The sequence below is a fragment of the Mustela erminea genome, chromosome 16 (assembly GCF_009829155.1).
Source record: "Mustela erminea isolate mMusErm1 chromosome 16, mMusErm1.Pri, whole genome shotgun sequence".
Classification (NCBI taxonomy): domain Eukaryota; kingdom Metazoa; phylum Chordata; class Mammalia; order Carnivora; family Mustelidae; genus Mustela; species Mustela erminea.
The window spans coordinates 36,568,682-36,594,033 of record NC_045629.1 but is presented as its reverse complement, the minus strand read 5'-3'; the positions used below and the strand labels follow the sequence as shown (position 1 = coordinate 36,594,033).

The 25,352-nt window shown below is 37.5% G+C and overlaps 1 protein-coding gene across 4 annotated transcripts in view; it reads right to left on the bottom strand.

Annotated features, from left to right (window-relative positions):
* Positions 1-25,352, bottom strand: part of WWP1 (WW domain containing E3 ubiquitin protein ligase 1) — a 120,268-nt gene that overhangs the window by 45,755 nt on the left and 49,161 nt on the right. For 2 of the 4 annotated variants that reach the window (XM_032316199.1, XM_032316196.1), the window contains exons 6-9: positions 21,206-21,343; positions 21,045-21,111; positions 17,702-17,886; positions 7,599-7,935 (exon numbers count right to left, since the gene is read on the bottom strand). In XM_032316199.1, the coding sequence (XP_032172090.1) occupies positions 7,599-7,935; positions 17,702-17,886; positions 21,045-21,111; positions 21,206-21,343 (727 nt within the window). Of the gene's footprint in view, positions 1-7,598; positions 7,936-16,201; positions 16,461-17,701; positions 17,887-21,044; positions 21,112-21,205; positions 21,344-25,352 lie in introns of those variants that run through there. The other 2 variants (XM_032316197.1, XM_032316200.1) reach the window with 2 other exon arrangements.

The following is a 25,352-nucleotide window of genomic DNA, read 5'->3' as shown; positions in this document are numbered from 1 at the left end:
TCCAGGTGACCACAACCTCATGAGAACCTGCATAGAAGCATCCAGCTAAGCCACTTCCAGATTCCTAATCCTCCGAAACTATTTAAGATGGTATGTTTTGTTGTTTTAAACTGCTAAATTTGGGGATAATTTGTTAAACAATGATACACAAGGAAATACTATAAATACATTCAACTCTTGATCTCAGCTCTAGTCTTGAGTTCAGGCCCCACGTTGGGCCCTACACTCGGTGTGCAACTACTTAAAAACAAATCATTAAGAACATTGAAAAGAATTAAGGTAAACCTACATATTTAGAGCAACAATCTTCATGAAGGTTTAGGTTTAAGTCTATATTGCTCAACAGTGTAAAAATAGCACAGTGCCTGCAGAAGTGCTTAATAAATACTTACTAAATATGTGCTAAATGTGAGTTGTACTGACATGGACATACAACCAAATTTTACAAAGCACTACCAGGTATTTACCTACAGGCTACAAAAGCATCTGGGTGGCTCATTCGGTAAGCATTTGACTTTTTTTTTTTTTAAAAGATTTATTTATTTATTTGACAGACAGAGATCACAAGTAGGCAGAGAGGCAGACAGAGAGAGAGGAGGAAGCAGGCTCCCTGCTGAGCAGAGCCCGATGTGGGGCTCGATCCCAGGACCCTGGGATCCTGACCTGAGCCGAAAGCAGAGGCTTTAACCCACTGAGCCACCCAGGCGCCCCAGTAAGCATTTGACTCTTGATCTTGGTTCAGGTCATGACCTCAGGGGGCCAAGATCAAGACCCACACTCACTCTACGTTGGGCATGGAGACTGCTTAGGATTCTCTCTACCTCTGCCCCACCCAACACTCATACTTCCTCTAAAACAAAAACAGACTTGAGGGGATACATACATCCTGATGTTTATAGCAGCATTATCAACAATAGCCAAATTATGGAACAAGTCCAAATGTCCACTGACTGATGAATGAATAAAGAGGAAGTAGTAAATATACACAATGGAATACTACTCAGCTATCAAAAAGAGTGAAATCTTGACATCTGTAACAGCGTGGACGGAATTAAGATGATATTAGGCTGGGTGAAATAAGTCAGTCATAGAAAGACAAATACCACATGATGTCACTCATATGTGGAATTTAAGAAACAACTGTCCCCAGAGAACAGTGGGGGAAAGGAGAGGCAAACCAGAAAACACTCTTAATTACAGAGAACAAACTGAGGGTTACTGGAGGGGAGGTGGGGCAGAATGGGTTAAGTGGCTGATGGGTATTAAGGTGGGGACTGTTGTGACGAGTGCTGGGTGTTACATGTAAGTGATGAATTACTAAATTCTATACCTGAAACTAATACTACACTGTATGTTAACTAACTGGAATTTAAATAAAAACTTGGAGAAAAATAAAAAGGCAAGTAAAAAACTCTGTGCAGAGTATTTTCTTAAAATTATGCAAGTATATTCCTAACAGTAATTTACATAGCTACTCACTAAGCTCTTCACCTATTTCTATCTCTCCTCATAGAACCTGTCACTATATGACATTATGTAATAGGTTGCATATGCAAGGCCCCAGGCTGATCAGCCTGCTGTTACACATACTTCACAGCATCAGAGGCTTGGCCTCTCTTGGCCCTCTGAACACCCAGGGCCTAAAGTCTGACACAGAAGAGCTCTTAAATACTTACTACTGGAGTAATATATAGACACCATTGTCTGAGTGTTTTTTTTATGACTTAAAATATTTAACTTGGTCCATGTCTTAGCTTGTGAGCAGGAATATATTATACTATTAGGGGTAAAAAATAAACATAACCAAGTGTTCCATTTATATAATGAGCTAGGAAGCTCTATTCTAGTTTTATCTCGGGCAAACTGCAAATATTTCTAATTTAACATTCAATAAATATTCAGTACTCACGTTGGAGCCCAAAGTTGGGCTCAATCTCACATCCCTGAGATCATGACCTGAGCTGAAATCAAGAGCCAGACACTTAACTGACTGAGCCACCCAGGCATCCCTAGCCAACTGTTTTAAATTTTTCCAAAATAGGGGTTCACTTCCAAATTTCAGTGTTTTTGCTCCTAACAGAATTTATCTTTCCCAAACTTTTTCTGTAAAGTGCCAGATAGGAAGTATTTTAGGCTATGCAGGTGAAAAGGCAAAATCAACAATATTATGTAGGTCCTTACATAGTAAGAGCAAAAACTCCTGTCATGCCCCACCTCATTTTTCCAACAGCTGGTCCAAGAAGAGATTAACTTGCTGAGCTGTCACTCCCAAAGTGAGATTCTACCTCTTGGGGCACAACAGTTGTCACAACTGAGTCCCCAATGTGTAGGTGGTAACCAAGGCCTTGGGCAGCAACGATGGAAGAAGGTACTGGTAGGGGAAGGGGTGGCGCAGAGCAAAGGATGATACTCTGGATTGGTCTGGGTGACTCACAGTGACAGCCTGCTAAAGCTATACCCATGGGTCCTAGAAAAGAGGTGGGCTGGAATTGACAAGAGATAAAAATATCCCAATAGTGGAAATTCATGAATACTTCCCAGTAGGTACAAGTTACTTGGCTGAATGAGACTTCACAATAAAATTCTTTAATTTTATGGATCTACATGCTCATTTATAACTGCCACACATCTCTTCAACCGTAATACTCACCTTTCTAGTATTTAGGTATAGTCTCTCTCACTAGAACATTATATATAAATTTTCAAGATCTACTACTGACCTAAGACCTTGCTTTGAAAAAAGTGAATGTGGAAGAATTTGGTGAAATGTATTATAATAAAAATTACCACATTTAGTTACTGAATTAACTACTGGTTTCAAACTTGGATAATGGAAGACCTGCTTTCTCATAAACTACAAAGGACAGTTACCTCATTCTCTCCTCTACTGCTAACCACTGTGTCCACAGACTCCTCACATCAGAACCTGATTACCCTTTAAAGTCTCTCCAATTTAACAAATAAACAAACTTTAAAATCTCCCATTTTATAAAACAAAAACTAACCCTCGGTTCTCTATCTCCTCTTGCACGTTTCCACCGACCAAGCATTCCTTACTCTGTGTGTTCACTGGTGAGAAAGCTTTACATACTAGCTCTTTAAATGTTTTCTACACACTTCTAACCCCCCCATTCACCCCATCACAGAGCACTCTGAATACAGCTCTATTTCCCAGAAACTGCTTTATCAAAGGTCAACAATAAATCATCTCTTTGTTGTTAAATTCAATCGGTGCCTTTCAGTTCTTATCTTACTTGAAATTTTTAGTAGTTTTTGACCTTGTTAATCATTTCCTCAGAAGCATTTACAAGCCAAGCCAGGGTCTTTGCCCAGTTGCTCACTCACTCAAGATCATTTAATCAGGCACGTATTTAACAAAATTTATTGAGTACCTGCTATGTGGCAGGCATGGTTTTAGGAATGAGAAGTACAGAAATGGACAAAATAAAGCCCCTTCCAGTCCAGTGGAGAGAAAATGGACAAGACACAACTATATGTAAGTGGTGATTAAATTATCATAAAGAAAAATAATAAAAGTTATGCTGATTAGAATAACCCTACTCCAAAGTGTTCATGCTGATTTCACCTATATTAAGTTCTGTAACAGGGAAAACTGATCTTCCATCTATAGTGGAAAAAAAATCAGTGACTGTTGAAAAGGTACTTATAGAACTTTCTGGAATGATGGGAATATTCAGTATCTTGCTAAGGGTTTGGGTTAACCAATGTATGTGTTCGTCAGAACCTATGAAAATGATATAATTAAGACTCGTGCATTTCCTTCTATGTAAACTCTACCTAAAAAAACTTTAAAAATACTGAACTCTAGGGATGCCTGGGTGGCTCAGTTGGTAAAGAGGCTGCCTTTGGCTCAGGTCATGATCCCACCGTCCTGGGATCGAGTCCCACATTGGGCTCCTTGCTCAGCAGGGAGCCTGCTTCTCCCTCTGCCACTCTGTCTGCCTGTGTGCTTGCTCTCTTCTCTCTCTCTGACAAATAAATAAATAAAATCTTTAAAAATACTGAACTCTAGAGTTAATGATATACAAGCTGAAGTACTGAGGGGCAAAATGTACTGCTGTCTGCAAATCACTGAACTGCATCCAGGGGTACAGGCCTATGATTCATCAATCTTACACAATTCACAGCACTCATCATAGCACATACCCTCCCCAATGTCCATCAGTCAGCCACCCCATCCTCTCCACCACCCTCCCCTCCAGCAACCCTCATCTATCTCCTGAGATTAAGAGTCTCTTACGGTTTGTTTCCCTCTATGGTTTTGTCTTCTTTCACTTTCCCCTCCCTTCCCCTATGATCCTCTGTCTTGTTTCTCAAATTCCTCCTATCAGTGAGGTCATATGATAACTGTTTTTCTCTGACCGACATATTTCGCTTAGGATAACAGCCTCCAGTTCCATCCACACTGTTGCAGGTGGCAAGATTTCATGGATTTTTGATGGCTGCATAATATCCCACTGTAAAAAAATACATCTTCTTTATTATTCATCTGCTGATGGACATCTAGGCTCTTAAAAGTTAGATGGACAGAGATGCAGACGCAGGATATCAAGCAAACAGTAAAAGGTCAATTACAGAATCTACTGGTAGACATAGGGGTGTTCACTGTTAAATTCTTTAAATTTTTCTACAGGTTTATAAATTTTCCTAGCGAAAAGCTGGGGAAAAATTAGGCAGGGTAAGGGGATGGGTGCCAAGGGGCCTGATTTAACCAGGGGGAACCAGAAAAGGCCCCTGGAGTAAGGTAACATTTGAGCAAAGACCTGAATAAGTCATGCAGGTATCAGAGGAGTAACCTTCCACACAGAAGTCTGAGCAAATGCAAAGGTCTTTGGGTGAGATAATGCTTGGCCTAAAACTCAAGTGTCATCTCCAGACTGAAATACTCTTCTTTCAGAACACTCGTGATTCCACTGGTAATTAGCTATACAGCTGAGTAAGTTAAAAGAAAGGAAACACAGGGAACTAGGAAAGATTTCTGAGGAAAGAGAGATGATGATGTAAATCTGAAAACTGCTAACTTGGACAATTACACAAAGACCTGCCTAAGCCAGAAGAATCAACTTTGGTTCCACGCCTCTAGTCTACTACCTCCTCACAACTAATCACCTTACAAAACCAGCGTCCACCTAGCTATTTTAAGTTTTCACCTGGATCAAAAGATTCTACACTTTTCTTTTTTTTAAAGCAACTTTTTTTTAAAAAAAAAGATTTATTTATTTGAGAGAGAAAGAGCACGTGAGCAAGGGTGAGGAGCAGAGGCAGAGGGAGAAGGACAAGCAGACTCTACACTTAGCATGGAGTCCGATGCAAACCCAGGACCCTGAGATCATGACCTGAGCTGAAACCAAGAGCCAGATTCTTAATCAACTGAGCCACCCAGGCACCCTGGCTTCTAAACTTTTTTGATGACAGTTCACAGAATAAGAAATATGTTTTACATAAGTATCTCTGTGTATACTAGACAGCTATTTATTTGGTATTTATACACACAAACCCACACCAGAAAAATAAACTTCCTGGGAACAATGTTTACTCGTACTACAACTAACACTTCAGTATTTCCTATTCTGGTCTACACTGACTTACTTCAATTATGTGTTCAAATGCTGGCCATAATCTGCTAATGGGGTACAGCCTACAACTTGAAAATCACTTATCTAGGTTACCACAAAAGTCTCCTAACACAAACATCACATATGGTGGCTACAGGCCATGTTGAAGCATTTATTTGGACTCCAGAGAATTAAGTTTCTGAGCTTATTATCATTTTAAATCATAATGCCTGCTTCTCTCATTTATAAACCAGCCTGGCTGCTATCCTAACTTGTCTCCTTGACTCCTAAAAATCTGTACCACTGCTAGAAGGAAACGACCTAACTAAAACGCAAAAAGGACAATGCCACGACCCTGCTTAAAATTCATTATAATGTTCATTCATGGTTTTCAGGAAAATACTCCCACACTCTTAGAAAAGAATAAGAAATTCTTCATAGGACTGCTTACTCTTTAGTACTGCATATGTCAACTTCCTCGAATGCTGAACTCAAGCTGTAACAAAATACTATTTCCTGAATTCTACTTACACATTTTTATGGATGCCAGAGATCTGAACAGGAGTTGTCTCTACTGAGAATGAATCCTTTTACCACCAGCACTTACATTATTACTCTGCTAACTCCTAACCCTCTTTTAGACATCCACTTAACGTCACCTCTTTCAGAAAGTATTCTTTGATCTCAACAGTGTAGGCTACTCCCCTCAAAGATCTCTCTGTGTATGTTCCCACCCACAGCCTGCTCAACTTAGGTCTAGCCCAGCTTCAACTGTACAGTATAGCTGCTGCTTACTTATCTTTACCCTCCTATCAGACCATGAGGTTCTTAACAGCTTCTTAAATGTACCTGTCACAGTGGCAGAAACATGGAACTAGGATAAATGATTAAGCTGCCAAAGACTGAAAACAAAAAACAAGGAGAGATTTTTGAGAGAGGTTTGAAATGCTGGCAGGAAAAGGGGGGATTTCCAGAAGCAGTTGAAAATGAACTCTGAAAAAGGTCTGGCTCAGACATACAGATGTGATAGTCACATTGATGGGAAAGCATGACCGCCAACAGAGGAAGACAAACATGCAGACAGAAGAACAAAGGCTAAAAGACCACTATTAGGCAGTAGGCAAAGTAAGATGCGGCAGCAAAGAACACTGAGAAAAACAGTTCAGAAAAAGAGACAGGGCCATGAACACAATGACTATGATGAGAAACGGAGGACAGTAAGATTAAGACCTCTAGCAGTGCAGTTTCCACAGCTCCAAGATGAACCATGCTGACTGCTGAGAGCTGTGAGCGAAAGCACTGCATCCATACGTCTATCACGGCACTGTCCAACTGTACTGCATCTACGGTAGTAAGTCTGAGCCACGAGAAATAAACTTTTTGAAATCAGAGACAAGGAATGATTAAGTCATATTAGTATCATCAAAGCCAAGTAAAGAGTCAAAAAAACCTGTTCAGTAAATCTAGGAGAGATGACCAAATGGAATACACACACAGAATAATTCTTTAAAGGAAATTTGGGGAAGCTAGATATTTTCAATGGGAAAATTTAAAGGGAACCAAGAATTATTAAGCAGCAATGAAAACCTGAGTTTGTAACAGAGGTAATCAGCAGAGTTAGGTGACTTTTCCCAGCACTCAGTACTAACTGAAAAAAAGGATGGCTATGTTGGGGCCTGGGGAGCAGACCATAAGGGAAGCTAGAGAACTGAGGTAATTATGTAGTATTATGGTCATTCTTCCCTGGAAGTAAAAATAAACCAAGAATCAAATCAAGTGTTGTCTTGCACATTAACGTTAGGTTTTTTCTTTCCCCTTCATACTGCACATACTTCATTAGTAATTGTTCTCAGTTTTAAAAAGTACTTAGTTTGTGGCAAGTAAATTATATCAATCAAATTCCAACTTTGATTTCAAATTACTAAACAGTGGAAAAATTTTATATACATGTTCAACACTCATATTATTAAAAAGCTGCTATTCAAATGTAAGTCAAACTTCTAAAACATGTATTTAACATACCCTGATGGCAACGTTTCTGTGTTGGTACTTCCAGACTGCTGCCGTACAGGTTCCACACACCCATCTGGCTGTCTTAATTTGGCTGCCTCAAAAGCAGAATTATTTCCAGAATTAGAGGCAGCAAGGTCTAAAGTACTTCTCGTTTCAGATCCAAATGCTGCACTGTTAGAAAGAATACATTCATTGTTTTCTGAGGAAGTCAGTATTTCTTGAACTGGAGGATCTTCAACAGTAGTATTAGTGCAATTTGAAGACAAGGCATTTTCTTCAGATACTATTGCAGTACCCGTGGTGGAAGCATTATCGGTTGGTGCAGATGAGGATGATTCTCCATTAACTGAAAAGAGAAAAATCAGTGAGATAAACTATCAAAGAATGACAAAGCAAACAACTCACCACTTGTACTTATTTGGTACCTAATTTACTCTGAGTAATGTATCAGATACTGATGAAAATAAAATAAGACTGTATTTTTCCTTGCTCACATTTTAATTTTTTTTTTTAAGATTTTATTTATTTATTTGTCAGGGACAGAGAGCGAGCGAGCGAGCACAGGCAGAGGCAGAGGGAGAAGCAGGCTCCCTGTCGAGCAAGAAGCCCGATATGGGACTCGATCCCAGGACACTGGGACAAAGGCAGCGCTTAACCAACTGAGCCAGCCAGGCGTCCCCTTGCTCACATTTTAGAGATGAACATATAAATAATAAAAATTTAAGAATAAAGTTGACCCTGGAACAACACAGGTTTGAACTATGTGAGTCCACGTACATGCAGATTTTTTCCAATTAATATAGTACAACTCTTCATGATTTTAACGTTTTCTCTACCTTACTGTACTGTAAGAATACAGTATATAAGATATATACAAAATAAGTGTCAATTGACTGTTTATATTACTGGTGAGGCTTGACAGTCAACAATAGACTCTTAGTAGTTAAATCTGTTGGGGGGACTCCAAAGTTATACAAAGACTTTCAGTTGGCAGGGGTTAAGGGGTGGGGTGACTGGGTGATGTTGGTGCTCCAAATCCCTTGTTGCTCAAGGGTCAACTGTGTGTATACATACACTAATAGCTTTAACTTAAGGAAAAGAGAAACCAACATGAGGATAACATGTTCTTCCTGCAAATGATCAATTTTCGAAGTCTGCATGGTTTATATAAAAACTTTAAATGATCCCTTTCAATCTCCCTTTTCATATGCAAATGGAGCGAATATCAAACAGGTAGTTGGTATCAAAAATGCCAATGGGGGAAATACACAGCAGCATTAATTTAGTACCACAGGGGACTGCCAGAAAGATCCAGGAATTCATTCTACACTTTCTGAAGAAATGACTCAGTACTGGGATCCACTAATACAATTTTCTTAATATTCTTTTTAAATGTGATTGATGAATTTCAATTATGTATCACTACTAAAGTGAGCCAAATTAAAACTATAAAGAGAATAGATTATTGGCCAAAATGAAAGAAAATTCCACATAAAATTCTAATTGAAATGGGGGAGGAAGACCTAATTAAGAGTACTGGACTCATCAGGTAGATTTTTAAAGAAAGAAAAAGATTTAAACACTGGAAAGGAAATGTATATTAAAGGAATCAAACTATAATTACAAAATAAACAAGAGAATGAATTAAGTTCTGTCCAAATATGGGGGAGAGAATGGCTTCAGAAGGAAAAAAAAAATACAACAAATAAAATATTTATAGTTAATCTGTATCAAACACTGTTAGATAACACAGAGAAATGAAAAGAGAATGTGCAGAGAGAGACTAAGTTCTGGTATCCTGTATATGATGCTCACTTAAGAGAATTATTTCATTTAATACTCTTCAACAGTACAGAAATCTCCAAAACTGGAAAAGCTTAGCAGTAGTCTCTTCAAAGCAAAATAACACTAAATGGAAAAGAGGAATAACTGAGAAAAGATAATCCAGCCCAAGAAGAGAGTCATAAACCTTTATGCATACTAAAACACAGCACACAATACACAAACTGTTAGCAACAAAGGAAGTAAATGAAATATTAAATAGCACCATTCAGTTGTTCATGGCAGAAACTTCTCTCCTACAATAATTATTCAACAGTAAGTGCTCTCAGCTCTTCTATTTGGACCACCACCTCCTGGTCCATCATTTTCTGCTTTTAATACCGGCAACAGCCTCTTAATTTTAGTCTGCCTGCTTTTTCTCTTGCCCAACAACTCATTCTCCAAATGACAGCCCAAAGAAATCATTTCCAAAACATGTAACTGATCTTTTCACTCCCCTACTTAAACACACCAGTGAATTCCTACTACTACCAGAATTCCGAACTCTTTAACCACAGCCTATACAGACTACATTACTCTGCTCCACAGCTATCCTTGATTTCTCAAAATGGCCGCCTCCTGTTCCTTGAACAGAACGAACCCCTTCCCATTCTGAAGATGTGCACTTGCAGTTCCCATGGTCTCTGAAATATCTCATGACTGGCTTCTCCTCATCATTTAGAGTTAATGCTCAACTACATCTTCAGAAAGCACTTGAGGCAGTGCTTGAATACCTTATTTAATGCTGTTCCTAACCTGTTTAGTTTCTCTTGTTCTGACATTTTATGTATTTGTTTTTATTTCTTTTCATTAAACTCAGAGGGTGAAAACTTTATCAGACTTGTTTACTCCTGTATCCCCCAACTGTTACAAAAGGCCTGGCATATGAAAACAATAAATATTTGTTGAGTCAATAAATTAATGACAATTCATAAAGGAAGAAATGAACTGAACATATCTCCCTCAAAACTATGCAGATTAAAGAGTGTTAGTAGAAATGTTAAGTCCATGAAGATTTAATAACACAATATATCTGACTTAAATTATATTTAAAAAGTTTCTTACATACATATTCTATCCAAACACTAAAAATTTTTAGAAAAACTGACATGTCGAAGACCAAAAGAAAATCCCTAATTACACAATAAGGAGGACACATCCTAACTACCAATACACTAGAAACAAGTAGGATGCCTGGGTGGCTCAGAGTCAGGCGTCTGCTCAGCGGGAAGCCTATTTCTCCCTCTGCCTGACATTCTCCCTGCTTATGCACGCTCTCTCTCTGATAAATTAAAACAAACTAGAAATAAACAATATAAATACAACATATTAAAATGTTTACCTAAACTCTGACATAACTTGCTAAACACTTTTTAAGGGTTACCTTATTTGGTCTTCAAAGAACAATGCTGAGACAGATACCAGCTTTATTCCCATTTTACTAGTTGAGAAAACTGATACTTTTATGTCCATAAAAATTATAGTTCTCCCCCAATCCAGAATCAATTTCCTTAAACAATAAACTACTGAGTTAAAGAGGAAATAATAATGAAGTTATAAACTTTAGGGAAATTAAGGGCAATGAAAAAAACACTTGTATCAAATGCTAGTGGACAAAGCCAAAGAAGTATCCAAAGATACAAAAAAGAATGGCAATAAATGAGCTTAACAGTAAATTCCAAAGCCAGGCAGGAAAAGTGGTACAAGGAATTAAAAGAACAGTAAAACATATCAGAATTTCCAAATTTACCTGCTAAGAATCAGTTGAGACCTTGTTGAAACTATAGATCTCAGTTCCCATTCTAGACTTAAAGGATTTCTGGGGGAAGCCTCTAAGGAAGGGTCTGAGAATCTGTTATTTTATTTCTTTTTTTGAAGATTTTATTTATGTATTTGACAGAGAGATATCACAAGTAGGCAGAGAGGCAGGCAGAGAGAGAGGGGGAAACAGGCTCCCCACTAAGCAGAGAGCCTGATGCCGGGCTCCATCCCAGGACCCTGAGCTCTCGACCCAAGCTGAAGGCAGAGGCTTTTACCCACTGAGCCACGCAGGTGACCCTGAGAATCTCTATTTTTAACAAATGCTTCAGATGATTCTTACCAGTAAATTTGGAGAAACCATTTAGTATACCTGAGTTTTATAAAGAAAACCACAGTATGAATAACATTAGGAATGCCACAAACCACTTTATATCACTAAGTCTCAAATACATAAACTACAGCATGCGCCTCTTGACGCCTGAGCCCCACTTTGAGTGCAAACATTGCTTTAAAAAGAAAAAAAAAAATCTTAAAAAAAAAAAGCTAAGCTTTGAAATGCATTAACTGAATCAAAAGAAAGAAAAATTGAAAAGACTCCTCATAGGGCACCTGGCTGGCTCAGTTGGTGGGGCAAGTTGACTCAATCTCAGAGTTTGAGCTTGAGCCACACAGTGGGTGCAGTGATTACTTAAAAATAAAATCCTTACAAAGAAAAGAAAAAAGAAAAAGACTCATCACAATAGAAATGAAAAAGTGATGTAAGATCTAATATCATTCCACCGAAGAGCACAAGACTCAGAATTTTGAACAGATCACTCCCATGTTACTTAAAATAGTACATTGGGGGGCACCTGGGTGGCTCAGTGAGTTAAAGCCTCTGCCTTTGGCTCAGGTCATGATCACAGAGTCCTTGGATCAAGCCCCACATGGGGCTCTCTGCTCAGCAGGGACTCTGCTTCCCCCTCTCTCTCTCTGCCTACCTCTCTGCCTACTTGTGACCTCTCTCCTGTCAAATAAATAAAATCTTTTTAAAATAAATAAATAAGATAGTACATTAGGGAAGAAAAAGAAAAACTCAGTTTCTTAATTTATTATGGGGGAGTAATACAGCTCTAAGGCTGAGGAATAAGAGGAATCAAGAGAATTAGTAATTTTGGTTATCCATCAGAAACCCACAGTAAGCATCATATATTATGACACTAGGAGAATTTAAGACATTAGGAAAATTTCCATTAAGGTCAGAAACAAACCAAAATCAGAAACAAGGAGGATCATAATCACCACTCCAATACTGCTGGGAAAAATATTGGAAATAAAATGATGAAACTCATTCACAGAGGTTAAGTTTATTTAGAACACTACAAAAATCAACTGAAAAACTCTTAGTACCATTTGACCAAAATATTTTAACACAATAACCCTATGCAAGTTCAACATTAAAATTACACTCAAGACCTATCTAAACAAAACCAGAAAACATTACTAAGAGACATTTTAAAACACAGAATGGATGGAGAGAGACATAATCTTCCCTGGATGGGAAGATTCAGCACTGTTAAAAAAAAAAAAATACTAATAACAATTAACTCCTTAAAATGCAAATACTGGTAAGGAAGGAGAGCAAGAGGAATTCTCAATCATTGCTAGTGGGAAAACAAAAAGGTAGAGCCACTTTGGAAGACAGTTTTGCAGTTTCTTACAAAAATAACCATACTCTTATTATATAATCCAGCAGACACAGTCCTCAGTGCAGTTAAAATAAAAAATTTATGTCCACACAATAACCTGCACATCAATATTTGTATCAGCTCTCTATATAATTGCCAAAACCTAGAAGCAACCAAGATGATAAGCAAATAAGAGTATATCCACAAAACAGAGGATAATTCAGCAGTCCCAGAAATGAGGTATCAAGCAATGGAAAGATATGAAGGAGGCTGAAGTGCGTATTGCTAAGTGAAAGAAGAATCCTAACTATGTGACATTCTGAAAAAGGCTAAACTATAGAGACATTAAAAAGATGAGTGGCGGGCGCCTGGGTGGCTCAGTGGGTTGAGCCGCTGCCTTCGGCTCAGGTCATGATCTCAGGGTCCTGGGATCGAGGCCCGCATCGGGCTCTCTGCTCAGCGGGGAGCCTGCTTCCCTCTCTCTCTCTGCCTGCCTCTCCATCTACTTGTGATTTCTCTCTGTCAAATAAATAAATAAATAAAATCTTAAAAAAAAAAAAAAAAAGATGAGTGGTTCCTAGGAGTGTAGGGAAAGGGATTAAACAGGTGGCACTCAGGGGATTTGGGGAATGGTAAAACAATTCTGTATGATACTGTACTGGTGGGTAGATGACAGCCATTTCTTTTCTTTGCTTTATTTATTTTTAAAGTAGGCTCCACGCCCCAGGGTGGAGCCCAACACAGGGCATGAACTCACTACCCTTATATCAAGACTTGATGTGAAATCAAGAGTTGAGCATTTGACCCACTGAGCTACCCAAAGGCCCCAACAACATGCATTTCTTAAATGTCACAAAACCCACATAACACAAAGTGTGAGCCTTGATGTAAACTATGGACTACAGTTCATAATAATGTATTTATACTGGTTCATTAATTATAACATATATACCACAGTAATGCAAAATGTTAATAGGGACAATTCTGAGTGGGCATATCTTTGATTGGAGAAATTACTTTTGATATGTATCTGTGGTTCTCAACTGCAGACAAATTTGTCTGCCACTCCAAAGACATTTTAGCAATGTCACAGCTAGGGGAAGGAGAGGATATTACTAGTGACTAGAGGGTACAGATCAGGAATGTGCAATACATTAGACAGCCACCCACAACACAGAATTATCTGGCCCAAGATGTCTTAAGCCCTAAGTTGAGCAACTGTGATGTGTATGTAAACAGCCAGCAAGCAGAGCCCTGCAAAATAAACATCTGCCTACGCTAGCTGCGAAATAAATACCTGTCAACAAATGATGAAAGGATGAGCAAAAGGACAAACTACCAGAAAGGCAAAAAGGAATGGGAAGGCAGAGAGAGAAACAGAGGGAGGGAAGTCAGGATCATAGACTCTTTGCTCGTGAAAGAATGTGGAAAATTTTATGTAAGCCAGTACTTAAAATGTGTGACAGGTGGAACAGAAGTTCATGTAAAGCATTTCCTTCTCTACAGATATAAGACCATACCAACTGACTTGGGTGGTTTTATTTTTTTTTAAAGTTTTTGTACATTTTTAAAAAAAGATTTTGTTTGTTTATTTGTTTATTTAGTGAGAGAGAGAGAGTGAGTACTGGGGGGCGGGGGCAGAGGGAGAGGGACACCCAAGCAGACCACAGGCTAAGTGCAGACAAGGGCTTGATTCTAGGACCCTGAGACCACCACCAGAGCAGAAATCAAGAGTCAAATGTTCAACCAACTGACTGAGTCACCCAGGTGCCACCCACTAACTTGGTTTCTTAATGAATGCATCCCAATCCTTACTTTCAGCTGTTATGACATTTTGTTTACAAGACTTATCACCCTACTTTCCCGTTTAATCCTTGAGAAGCTTCCCTTGTCTTTTATGATAGGCCCCTCTCAAAGCACCATGCATCTGTCCTTACTACAACTGTTCGAGTGAAGCAGAAAAAGGCAGAAATGCTGGAGTACTTGAGTTCATTTTTAGTCCCTTTTAAAGGTGTGACAAAGAACTGCTTCTATATATGAACCTTAAGTTTCTTTAAAGTCAATTCACGCAAATGTTCAAGGGGGCCTTTAGTGATGGTGTGGATCTTTATCTTGACTGCAGTGGCAGATCCATGAAGCCAGACATGATAAACTGCACAAAACTAAAGGCACACACAATGCAAATATAACTGGTGAAATGCAGATTTTGTCAATGCCAATTTCCTGATTTTAATACTGTATTACAGTTATATACTGTATGTTAACATTGGGGGAGGCTGGTGAAAGAAACATGGGACCTGCCTGTACATTTTTGGGAAACTTTCTGTAATTATCCCAAAAGCTATAAACAAAAGTTTAACAAACATGAAATCAGTTAGTTCTGCCTAAAACTTACCATACTGAGCACTGATCTATTTTATTAATAAGAGAATAATTATGTATTAGAATAAGTCATTTTGCACTAGAAGTTTTGGGACAGTGGGAAGTTGCGAAGAAAACTATTTTTCTTAAGTACCTACCACCATTCAAAGACTATAGTAGATCTTTATCTCATTTGGCATTTGAAAAAAATCCTACCAGGTAGTTAAGTATTACCTTCTTTTTATAAATGGAAGAGCTAAATTTTGATATGAAATTTGTCCAAGATCACACAGTTAACACATGAAATGATAGACCTGGGATTTGAACAAAGTCCTAATAGAAGGAGAATCTAATCTCTTCAATCATGACTGTTTCCTTCCCTAGCTTAAAATAACTAATATTTACAGCAATAAAACTTACAAATGGACCCTGTTAATCAAAACCCAAATGAACAGGAGGGAGGAAAAAAAATCCCCCCCAAAAGTCCTCTTGTATAATACCATCTCCGGTAAAATGAAATTATTTGTCTTAAAATTCCTTAGCACAGGCCCACAATCCCTTATCTGAAAACCCTGGGCCTGAGTGTATTCCAGAATCTGTAAGTCTTCAGAATTTAGAAAATTAATATGGCACATTTGTTCTATATTACATTACTATGTGAGCAGATTTTGGGAACTATACATTGTCATCACACTGTAATATTTCTGTGGCAAATTAGAGAGATACACCACGCATGATAAACTATGAATACCTTCAAAACATTTCTAGTCATTTTGCCATCAAAGGAGTTTACCAAAACATCCTTTTGGTTTTAAAGATTTTAGGACTTCGAACTGTAACTAAGGGATTAAAACATGTAACATGTTATACACAGAACATGCACACTCCTACTCCATACCCACACTCCAACATGAAAACTGATTTTAAAGTTCTTGATTAAAAGAGGAATACAATTTTTGCACTTATGTCTTAAAGACTACTACCCCATTCCTTGAGAAGTACCTGAATTCATCCTCCTAAGAGATGACTGATCACACAAAACACACTGGCAGAATGGTTGCTACCAACAGAGAAGGTTCCGGAAGTCTTTGTAAACTGGCCAATAGAATGACCGATGGGATTGTTTTGTCAGATGCCACCAACAATTATCAGAGGAGGTGAAAACACAATCACTAAGTTGGATAAGGGAGTATTATTTGAAGCCTATCACAGTATGAAAGATGAAAAGTACAACTTTGCGACACTGTAAAAATCACACACATCAAAGTGAAGCAGAGGGCAGAGAGCTTAGAGAGTTCTTCTACTCCCTACTGTTACCTCTCTATTCCTCAATTCCTCCTGGGAAAAAGGGAAAGACTTTAGTATCTATTTCAATTATTATGGTGAGCATTAAATCAGTAAATAGACATATAGTGTTTAGAACATATATAGCACAAATATTAGAGATCATGATTGTCCTGGGTTTCCTTGCATTTAATGTGAATGTTGTGGCAATTACTTACAATGGAGCCTTCAACTATAGTTCCTTTGTGTTTTAACTTCACCTTGAAATTTCAGGCAAGGATAAATAAGAGAAGAATGGGCCTACAATTATCTGACAAGCCATGGAAGGAAAATATACACACACACACATATATGAATGATCCTTATTTATATCTCTGGGGAAATATAAATATCCCCAGCTTCTAATATTATAGCAATGGGTGGGGGGGAGCCTCGGTAAGTATTCCCTCCTTTTGCATCAGCATCTGAATATACCCAAACACTAAACTATGCAACTAACCAGTGGTCAATAGGTATTTTCACCAATCTACTCAAATAGCTAAATATTTTAGGAAGAAAAGCTAACTTACCAAATTCCACAGAGTTTAAATGGAGGATGATGACAAGAATGAAACATGTGGTCATACAAGCTTTTCTGAAATGAGCATTCATCATTCTTATATATTTCATGAATCAGGAGTGAACTTAGTAAGTAACTGGACCTTTATCTAATTACTTCCAGAAATATCTGTGGTATAAGCCCAAGAATCTAATTATAAGTGCATGCTTAGTGAAATGTACTACTACTTCTAAACTGAATATGTATTTGGAATACCCTCCTAAATAATCTGGAAAAATTGAAATTATTCGAAAATATTTCAGGTATTGTGATCTTTAAATTCCTAGCATAGACTTAAAGATTAAGAAAGAATATACAGTAGGAAGTGTAGGCACAGGTTCAAAAAGTTTAATTTAGTTTTCATTTAAGAAACACATCATATGAGCGTCTGGGTGGCTCAGCCCCTGGATGTCTGCCTTTGGCTCGGGTCATGGTCCCAGAGTCCTGGGATTGAGCCCCGTTATCAGGCTTCCTGATCAGTGGGAAGCCTGCTTCTCTCTCTCCCACTCCCCCTGCTTGTGTTCTCTCTCTCACTGTCTCTCTCTGAAAATAAATAAAATCTTAAAAAAAAAAAAAAACAAAAAACCCAAAAACAATGAGTCATAAATCACCATGCTTACCAGTGTCATTGGCAGGCTCAGATGTGAGTGGTTTTGGAGCTGGTGTGGCTTTGGGTCTGGCAGCAACCTGAGACGGAGATGAAGGTGTGCTGTCTCCATTAACTACATATGAACAGCATGAGTTTTGAACTAGACTGCTTGTGGGTACATGATTATCTGTTCCATTAGCACCTTCAACAGCCAACCTTTAAAAAAAAAAAAAAGATGCTTTCTTTAACAAGTAAAATTAAATAACTTTCCATAAGAATTGTCATTAAGATTTACCAAATTCTTAATATTCAAACAAAGTGAAAGGTAACAAGAGTAATGAACAAATGATATAGCATGCTTTTGTTACATTAAAGTTTACATTACTTTCAATTCCAAGTGTATCCACACTGGCAGGTAACTGTACACTCAGATACACAAATACACTAAATCAAAATGAATTCAGTCCCTCACAGTAATGACCAAGTCATACATTTTAAATATTTAAGTCTAAGATTAATCTTTTTTTTTAAATGCTCTAAAAGTATTTTCAAAAAGCTTATGGAACTTTAAAAAATCAATTCCAACCTACTGTAATTTTATAGAATCCTGGAAAATAAACTGAAAGGTCTTCAAATATTGATTAAAAATTACAATGTACTGGCACTAAAATAATGAGCACATGAGAATCAGAAAAGCTAAATATTATATTGCAGAGTTAGAGGAATCTATAGTACTATATGAACTGCAAATAAATAAATAAATCTCCAATTACAAAATCAAACATTTTAAATCTTATTGGCAGTGGACAGAGAGTTGGGCGATATCACGTAAGTTAACCATTTCTCCAAATACACAGGCTACCCTATATGCACCCCTCCACAAAGCAACCTTAATGTTTTTCTAAAAGACATAAATCAGGAACACCTGGGTGGCTCAGTAGGTTGAATGTCTGCCTTCAGCTCAGGTCATGGTTCTGAGGTCCTAGGATCAAGCCGCCCCGCACTGGGCTCCCTGCTCTGTGGGGAGCCTGCTTTTACCTTTCTCTCTGCCTGCACTTGTGCTCTATCAAATAAATAAAATCTTTAAATAAATAAATAAATCAGATCAGATCATGTCCGTAAGCCCTGCCCATCTATCTCAAATCTATTTCTCTCCAAAGTTCCCTCTTGCTCACCTTGCAACAGATATACTATGTATCAATTTTAATGACTATGAAAACATGCTGTAAAGTTTTCAAATGTTTATGAAAAATTATTATACATAGGCAGTAATATTATAATGATTACAGGATTATCAAAAAAAGGTTAAATATTATATTCTAGAGCTGGAAGAATTTGTAGAGCATAAATTAACTAAAAATAAACCCAAGGTCTTTGCACTTGCTATGCCCTCTACCTAGAATAATGCTCTTCTGTCAGAACTCTGCATGGATAGTACATTTTTGGCTTTTTAATTGTAATTCAAATGACATTTCTTTAGAGATGATTCCCCCGACATCTCTCTTTAAAATAGGCTCCCTTCCATTCCTGTCACCTTGTCCTATTTCAAGGACTTCACAGTTCTTATCACTATCTCCAATTAGTTAATTTATTTCTTCACTTGTTTACTATCTACTTTATCCGACCAGAAGGAACAGGGCCAGTACAAACATGTGAAAAGTATCTGATGAAAAATTAACAAATGAATAAATGCCACTCTCCCTTCCTTTGTCACTTATATATCTGGAAAGGGAGGTCTTCAGGAAGTTCGGACAGGTGAAGTCTGAAGGAAGCTCCCAAGTGATTCCTATGATTTGCACAGCCCTCCCCGCCACTCAGCAAGAATCAGTGATCCAGGAGTCTAAAAGAACGCATGTGAAGTTCTCCTGGTGCTGTAGATCTAATCTTTCCTTCAAAATGCCTTACTATATGCAGTATACAACATTAGGTTTCAGACCGGTGACGATTCAAGCTCCTTTACCCATCTAAAATTGTATTTCAAAAATTATAAAAACAGATGTGATTATAGATACATAAACACAAAAAAATTATTTTAATCTACCTAATTTTTCCACCCTTTTAGTTCTTAATTTTCTCATATGCTAAGTAAATATATTTATTTAAGCCAAGTATATTTTCAGAAGATACATTCATCTATTCAAGTACTCTTAAGAAATTTAGGAATAATGATGTTAGTAATTCTGTGTATTAATAGAAGCAACACTTTGTCATACAACAGTATTTTTTTTTCAAGTATTTCTTTTTTTTGAAGATTTTATTTATTTTAGAGAGAGAGAGAACACAAGCCAGGGGAGAGGGAGAAGCAGGCTCCCCACTGAGGAGGGAGCCCAATGTGCGGTTAGATCCCAGGATCCTGGGATCATGACCTGAGTCAAAGGCAGATGCTTAACTGACTGAGCCACCCAGGTGCCCTATTTATTTATTTTTTTAAAAGATTTTATTTACTTGTCAGAAAGAGAGAGCACAAGCAGAGTGAACAGCAGGCTAAGGGAAAAGCAGGCTCCCTGTTGAGCAAGGAGCCTGATGAGGGACTTGATCCCAGGACCCTTGGGCTCATGTCCTGAGCTGAAGGGAGACACTTAACCAACTGAGCCACCCAGGCATCTCCAGAAAGTTTTTTATTTACTGTCATCAAATGTGAATACAAGGGAGTTTCTGAGATGGCAGGGTGAGTTCTGAGGAAAGACTATAATCTGTGGGGCATGTATCTTATAGTGATCTGCAGGAAGCTGCCAACTGAGACAGCAAAAAGATATCCATTTTCCACATTATCTGAGTCTATCTATTTACTGATAAAAATATGCCTAAATACAGATTTTAAGAAGCCATTACCAATAAAAAAGAATGAAGGACTGATACATACTATAACATGGATGAACCTTATGCTAATTAAGAACAGCCAGTAAGAGAAGGCAAAATATTGTATGAATCTATTCTTAAGAAATGGCCAGAATAGTCAAAGCCACTTGGGACAGAAAATAGATTAGTGGTGCGAGGAGATGGGAGGAGAGAGGAACGAGGAGACACAGCACATGAGTACAGTCTCTTTTTGAGGGTGATGAGAATTTCTGAAATTAGATAGTGGTGATGTACCAAAATCTACTGAAGTATATATTTTAGAAGGGTAAACCTTTTGGTGTAGGTATTATATCTCAATGAAGTTCTTATTTCTTTAAAAACTACTTTAAAAAAAAAACTACTTTAAAAACTACAGTCATTTCTTAAAAAATTTTACAAGAATTCAAACAAATGACAAGTTTAGATAGAATTTTTAAATTCTATGGCAAACTTTAAACTAAGGTTAAAATGTAAAGCTTTATAATATGGAAAATGTTATATTACCTTGCCACAAATACTAAAATAAAATATTCTACCTGGAGGTTGGTCTTGCTGAAGGGTCTCCATTTTCATGTAAGGCATCACCATTTTGCTGTATTTCTACTGAACAACAAGAAAGCAAGCAAGCAGGTTTTTATATACGTCTTGCTGGGGTTTTTTCCTCTTCAAATTTTAAGAACACATAAAATTATCTTACTGGTTGAAGATGAGCTGCAGTTTGTTAGATTTTCTTGCTCAATCACCAGTCCATCAAGCACAACTGTTAATTCACCAGTTTGCACTATGCCATTCTTGTTTTCCAAAGAAAGTTTTAACTGTTCTTTCACGCTTTCCACTAGGGAAAAAAAAAATCTTAAGTTAAAAGCTTTTGCCACATACAAAATGATATGTTAGAAATCAAAACTACACATCAAGAATTAGTCTAGTTCAGTACTTGATGGCTACATGTGGGAAGAATTATTCCACTTTTATCTGTAGACCCTTCTATATGGTATCAGGCTCACTTCCCTTTCACACCAAGTTGAAAAACTCCTTGTCCCTCACCCATGCTCTCAATGTCATCTTTAATTTCTCCTCTGCACTGTATAAAGCACAGAGAACATATAAATATATGCAGATAATGCACACAACAATTATCTAAACTTACTCTTCAGTCCATAAGACTTGTGGTTAAGGCAAAATTTCTGCATGGAAGTCAGGCAGTCTGGTTACTGATTCTAGCCCTGAAGCTTTGAGTGAGTAGTCAAACTATAAAAAAGCCTCAGTTCCAGTCATTATAAAATGGAGATAATAAAGGATCAAACTAAAAAGGACTGTCGAAAGGCCTAAGTGCAAAACCACACAAAGTTCTTCGTACCACACCTGATACATGTTAAGCACCCAATAAATTATAAAATGCTATGACAATAGTTTATTATTTTTTTTTCATAGAAGACCAAATATTTCCTTCCTGTTTTAGGATTCCTAGCTCTTACTTAAAACTCAAGGTCCTTTTCCTTTGACTTCTATTCCACAGAAATGTAAGTTTTTACTGATCCCTTTACTATTCAAAATGAAGCCAAGTACTTCAGTCTGATATGTATTTTTTTTCTTTTTTTTTCAGTCTGATATTTACTGGCTCTGTCTGCAGCTTCTTGAACCATGGAACATAGTTCTTCTTAGATTATGCCCTTAACTTTGTTCTTTCCTATACTGAACAAATTTGAGTCCCCCCACAATGATCAAAATGTCCAGCATAAGCATACTAATTATCCAAATACAGAAAAGAAAAAAAAAAATCTGGAACCACTATAATCACTGGACAGAAATTCTTTGCAAAAAATTTAAGAACCATATAATAAAAGAAGACCTTTTAGATTACCTACCTCAAACTTTATACCATCATAAACCTCATGTCTCCTGCACATCACAAAAATATTAACAAAGGTGATTAGAGACTAGACAAAATACAAAAGTGTGGGGGAAAAAAACTACAAAAGCATGAATTTCATCTTTACCTAGACTCTAATAATCTATATCTGAAGAAAACTACACTGACCACCATTGTATTTCATTTTTGTCATCACTTTTATTTAAAGTATCTGGAATGTGGAGATTTAGTTCTTGTTCCTAAAATATTTAGCTTGAGTAGATTCTTAAAGAATACTCTTTCCAAAATCCCTTTAGCATACGTCTCTTGATGGTAAATTCTCTCTTATCTTAATCTGAATCTCAACTTTAAAAGATTTGTTGAGCACACTATTTTATACTGATGATAATCTCTCACTTTTTGAGGGTATTTTTACCACCATCATCTTCGTTTACTGCTAATTCTGTAATTCTAATTTATAAATCCATCCAAATCACCTCTTTCTCTAAAGCTGTTTTTTGTCTTTAGAATCATGCATTTCACTTGCTGAAATCATGACTTTCTCTTTATCATTTTGCTTTGGATATAATGGACTGAAGAATTTATTTTTTACTGGTATTCAAATATAGTCATTAACTCGTAAAATACCTCCTCTACTCCATCCTCTATTGCAGGGCTTAGCAAACTGGCTGCAGGCCAAATCTGACCACCTACCTATGTTTGTGAATAGTTTTATTTGAACACAGTCACGTTCATGCATTTACATATCTTCTACGCCTGCTTTCCCACTACAATGGAAGAGCTGAGTATGTACAGAGAGACTGTATTACCTGCAAGGCTTAAATATTTACTATCTTAGCCATTTAAAGAAAGTATTTGCCAACCCCTGCTTACAATGGCTTCTTCTTAAAATTTATAATCTTTGGTGGTGGGTTCATTCTCTGATATTAGACTAAGAGTAGTATTTGGGCTTTAGTACTGTCAGGGTCTGTTTCTAATTCTGTCAGTGGTTTGAGGGCACCCCCAAGGGTCTAGACTACAGGAGTCCAAGCTCAGCTCCCCTATCTGATTAGCCAAAAGCTCAGTATCCTGAAAACTGCTATCAGCATTTCCAGTCTATAAGATTTTCCTTGCCTTTATTTATTATTATTATTTATTTTATTTTATTTTATTTTATTTTATTTTGGGGGGGAAGAAGAGGGCCTTGAAGAACACTTTGTCTCTTTGTAAAAATCGTTAATGCCACAAAAATTTGTTCTATCCGGGACATATTTGCTCTGCTCCGCAGGAGGCTGTTTACAAAACCAAGGCTTTCACAATTCTAACAACTGGATATATTCACAATTCTGGAATACTGGGATATAACATTTCTGAGTCATAAAATTGGGAGGAGTATCACATAAATAATTCCCATCTACACATGCATGTATGTATGTTGGCAGGGGGAATAAGAGTATTATTCTAACATATAAACAAACCAATTCAGACATACTCATCTATTCAATAAATGCATGCCCAATGTGTACCAGATACTATAATGAAAAGGCAGGATAAACACTGACCAGCCTAAAGTAAACCTCCATACCATTACTCCACTTAATTCTTTTAATAGATGTATCACCAGAATTTGGGGGGAGGAGGTGGAGAGGACCTGACCTCCCCAACTAAACTGAAGTCTCTGAAAGAGCAGAAATTGTGTCTATCTAATTTAGTGATGTATCCTCAGTACCTGACAGAGGTAGGTGCTTAATAAATGGTTCGTTTGGTTTTTTTTTTAAGATTTATTTATTTGACAGAAGGAGATCACAAGTAGGCAGACAAGCAGGCAGAGAGAGAGGAGGAAGCAGGCTCCCTGCCGAGCAAAGAGGCCCAGGCAGGGCTGGATCCCAAGACTCTGGGATCATGACCTGAGCCAAAGGCAGAGGCTTTAACCCACTGAGCCACGCAGGCGCCCAAAGTTCTAAAAAATTATTAAGAAAGGACTGTCCTCAAGAAACTTACAATTTTACAACTTTTAATCTATAATCTGATTTTTCCTCTTAGACATTCTTTCTTAGTTTTAGTAGGGCAAAGAACAATCTAAGCCTCTGAGAAGCTAGGTATACAATTAGATGATTTATTCTTCTATCACCAATTTGTAAAACAAACAAACAAACAAACAAACAAACTTACACATTCTTTCCCCAAGGAAAATAAAGTATCTCCAAAAATTTGTTTTTTAAGGTGTTTCACATATTTAGATTTAACTCAGTCATATTCTGAAGCCATTTTTAAAAACTACTACTATCTATTACTAAGTAAAAAATTACCCTTAAGTTTAGTCACTAAAAATAAAAAAAAACTGAGCATTTATTACGGCTCAGTTTCTGAAAGCTAGAATTTTGAGAGGGGATAGACAATCTGCTTAAATGATGGCTCATACACATAGCTAACAAGCTGAGTGCTGAGAGCTGAGAAGAGGACTCAGCTCCTCTCCATTTAGGTGTTTCTTTAGGGCTTGTTGGATATTCACAATGGTAATTTCTAGGTACATAATCCAAGAGACCAAGGCAAATACTGGAATGTCTTTTATGACCAAGCATAGGAGGTCCTTTACCATTAGTTCTTGTTGTTTTTTTTTTTTTAGATTTTATTTATTAATTTGACAGAATGAATCTCAAGTAGGCAGAGAGGCAGGCAGAGAGAGAGGGGAGGAAGCAGGCTCCCTGCCGAGCAGAGAGCCGGACGTGGGGCTTGATCCCAGGACCCTGGGATCATGACCCGAGCCAAAGGCAGAGGCTTTACCCCACTGAGCCACCCAGGAGCCCTGGTCCTATACCAGGCAATGAGACAGCTATGCACAGCTGGAAGCTTCAAACTGCTCACTCCCTCTGACCTAGTCATTTCAGAAAAAGAACTCGCAACTTAGCAAACTAAACAAATTAGTACTACCTAAGACGAAAGCAAATTTTTAAATAAAATTAAATTTGACTTATGCTCTGTCCTCTGTCATAAA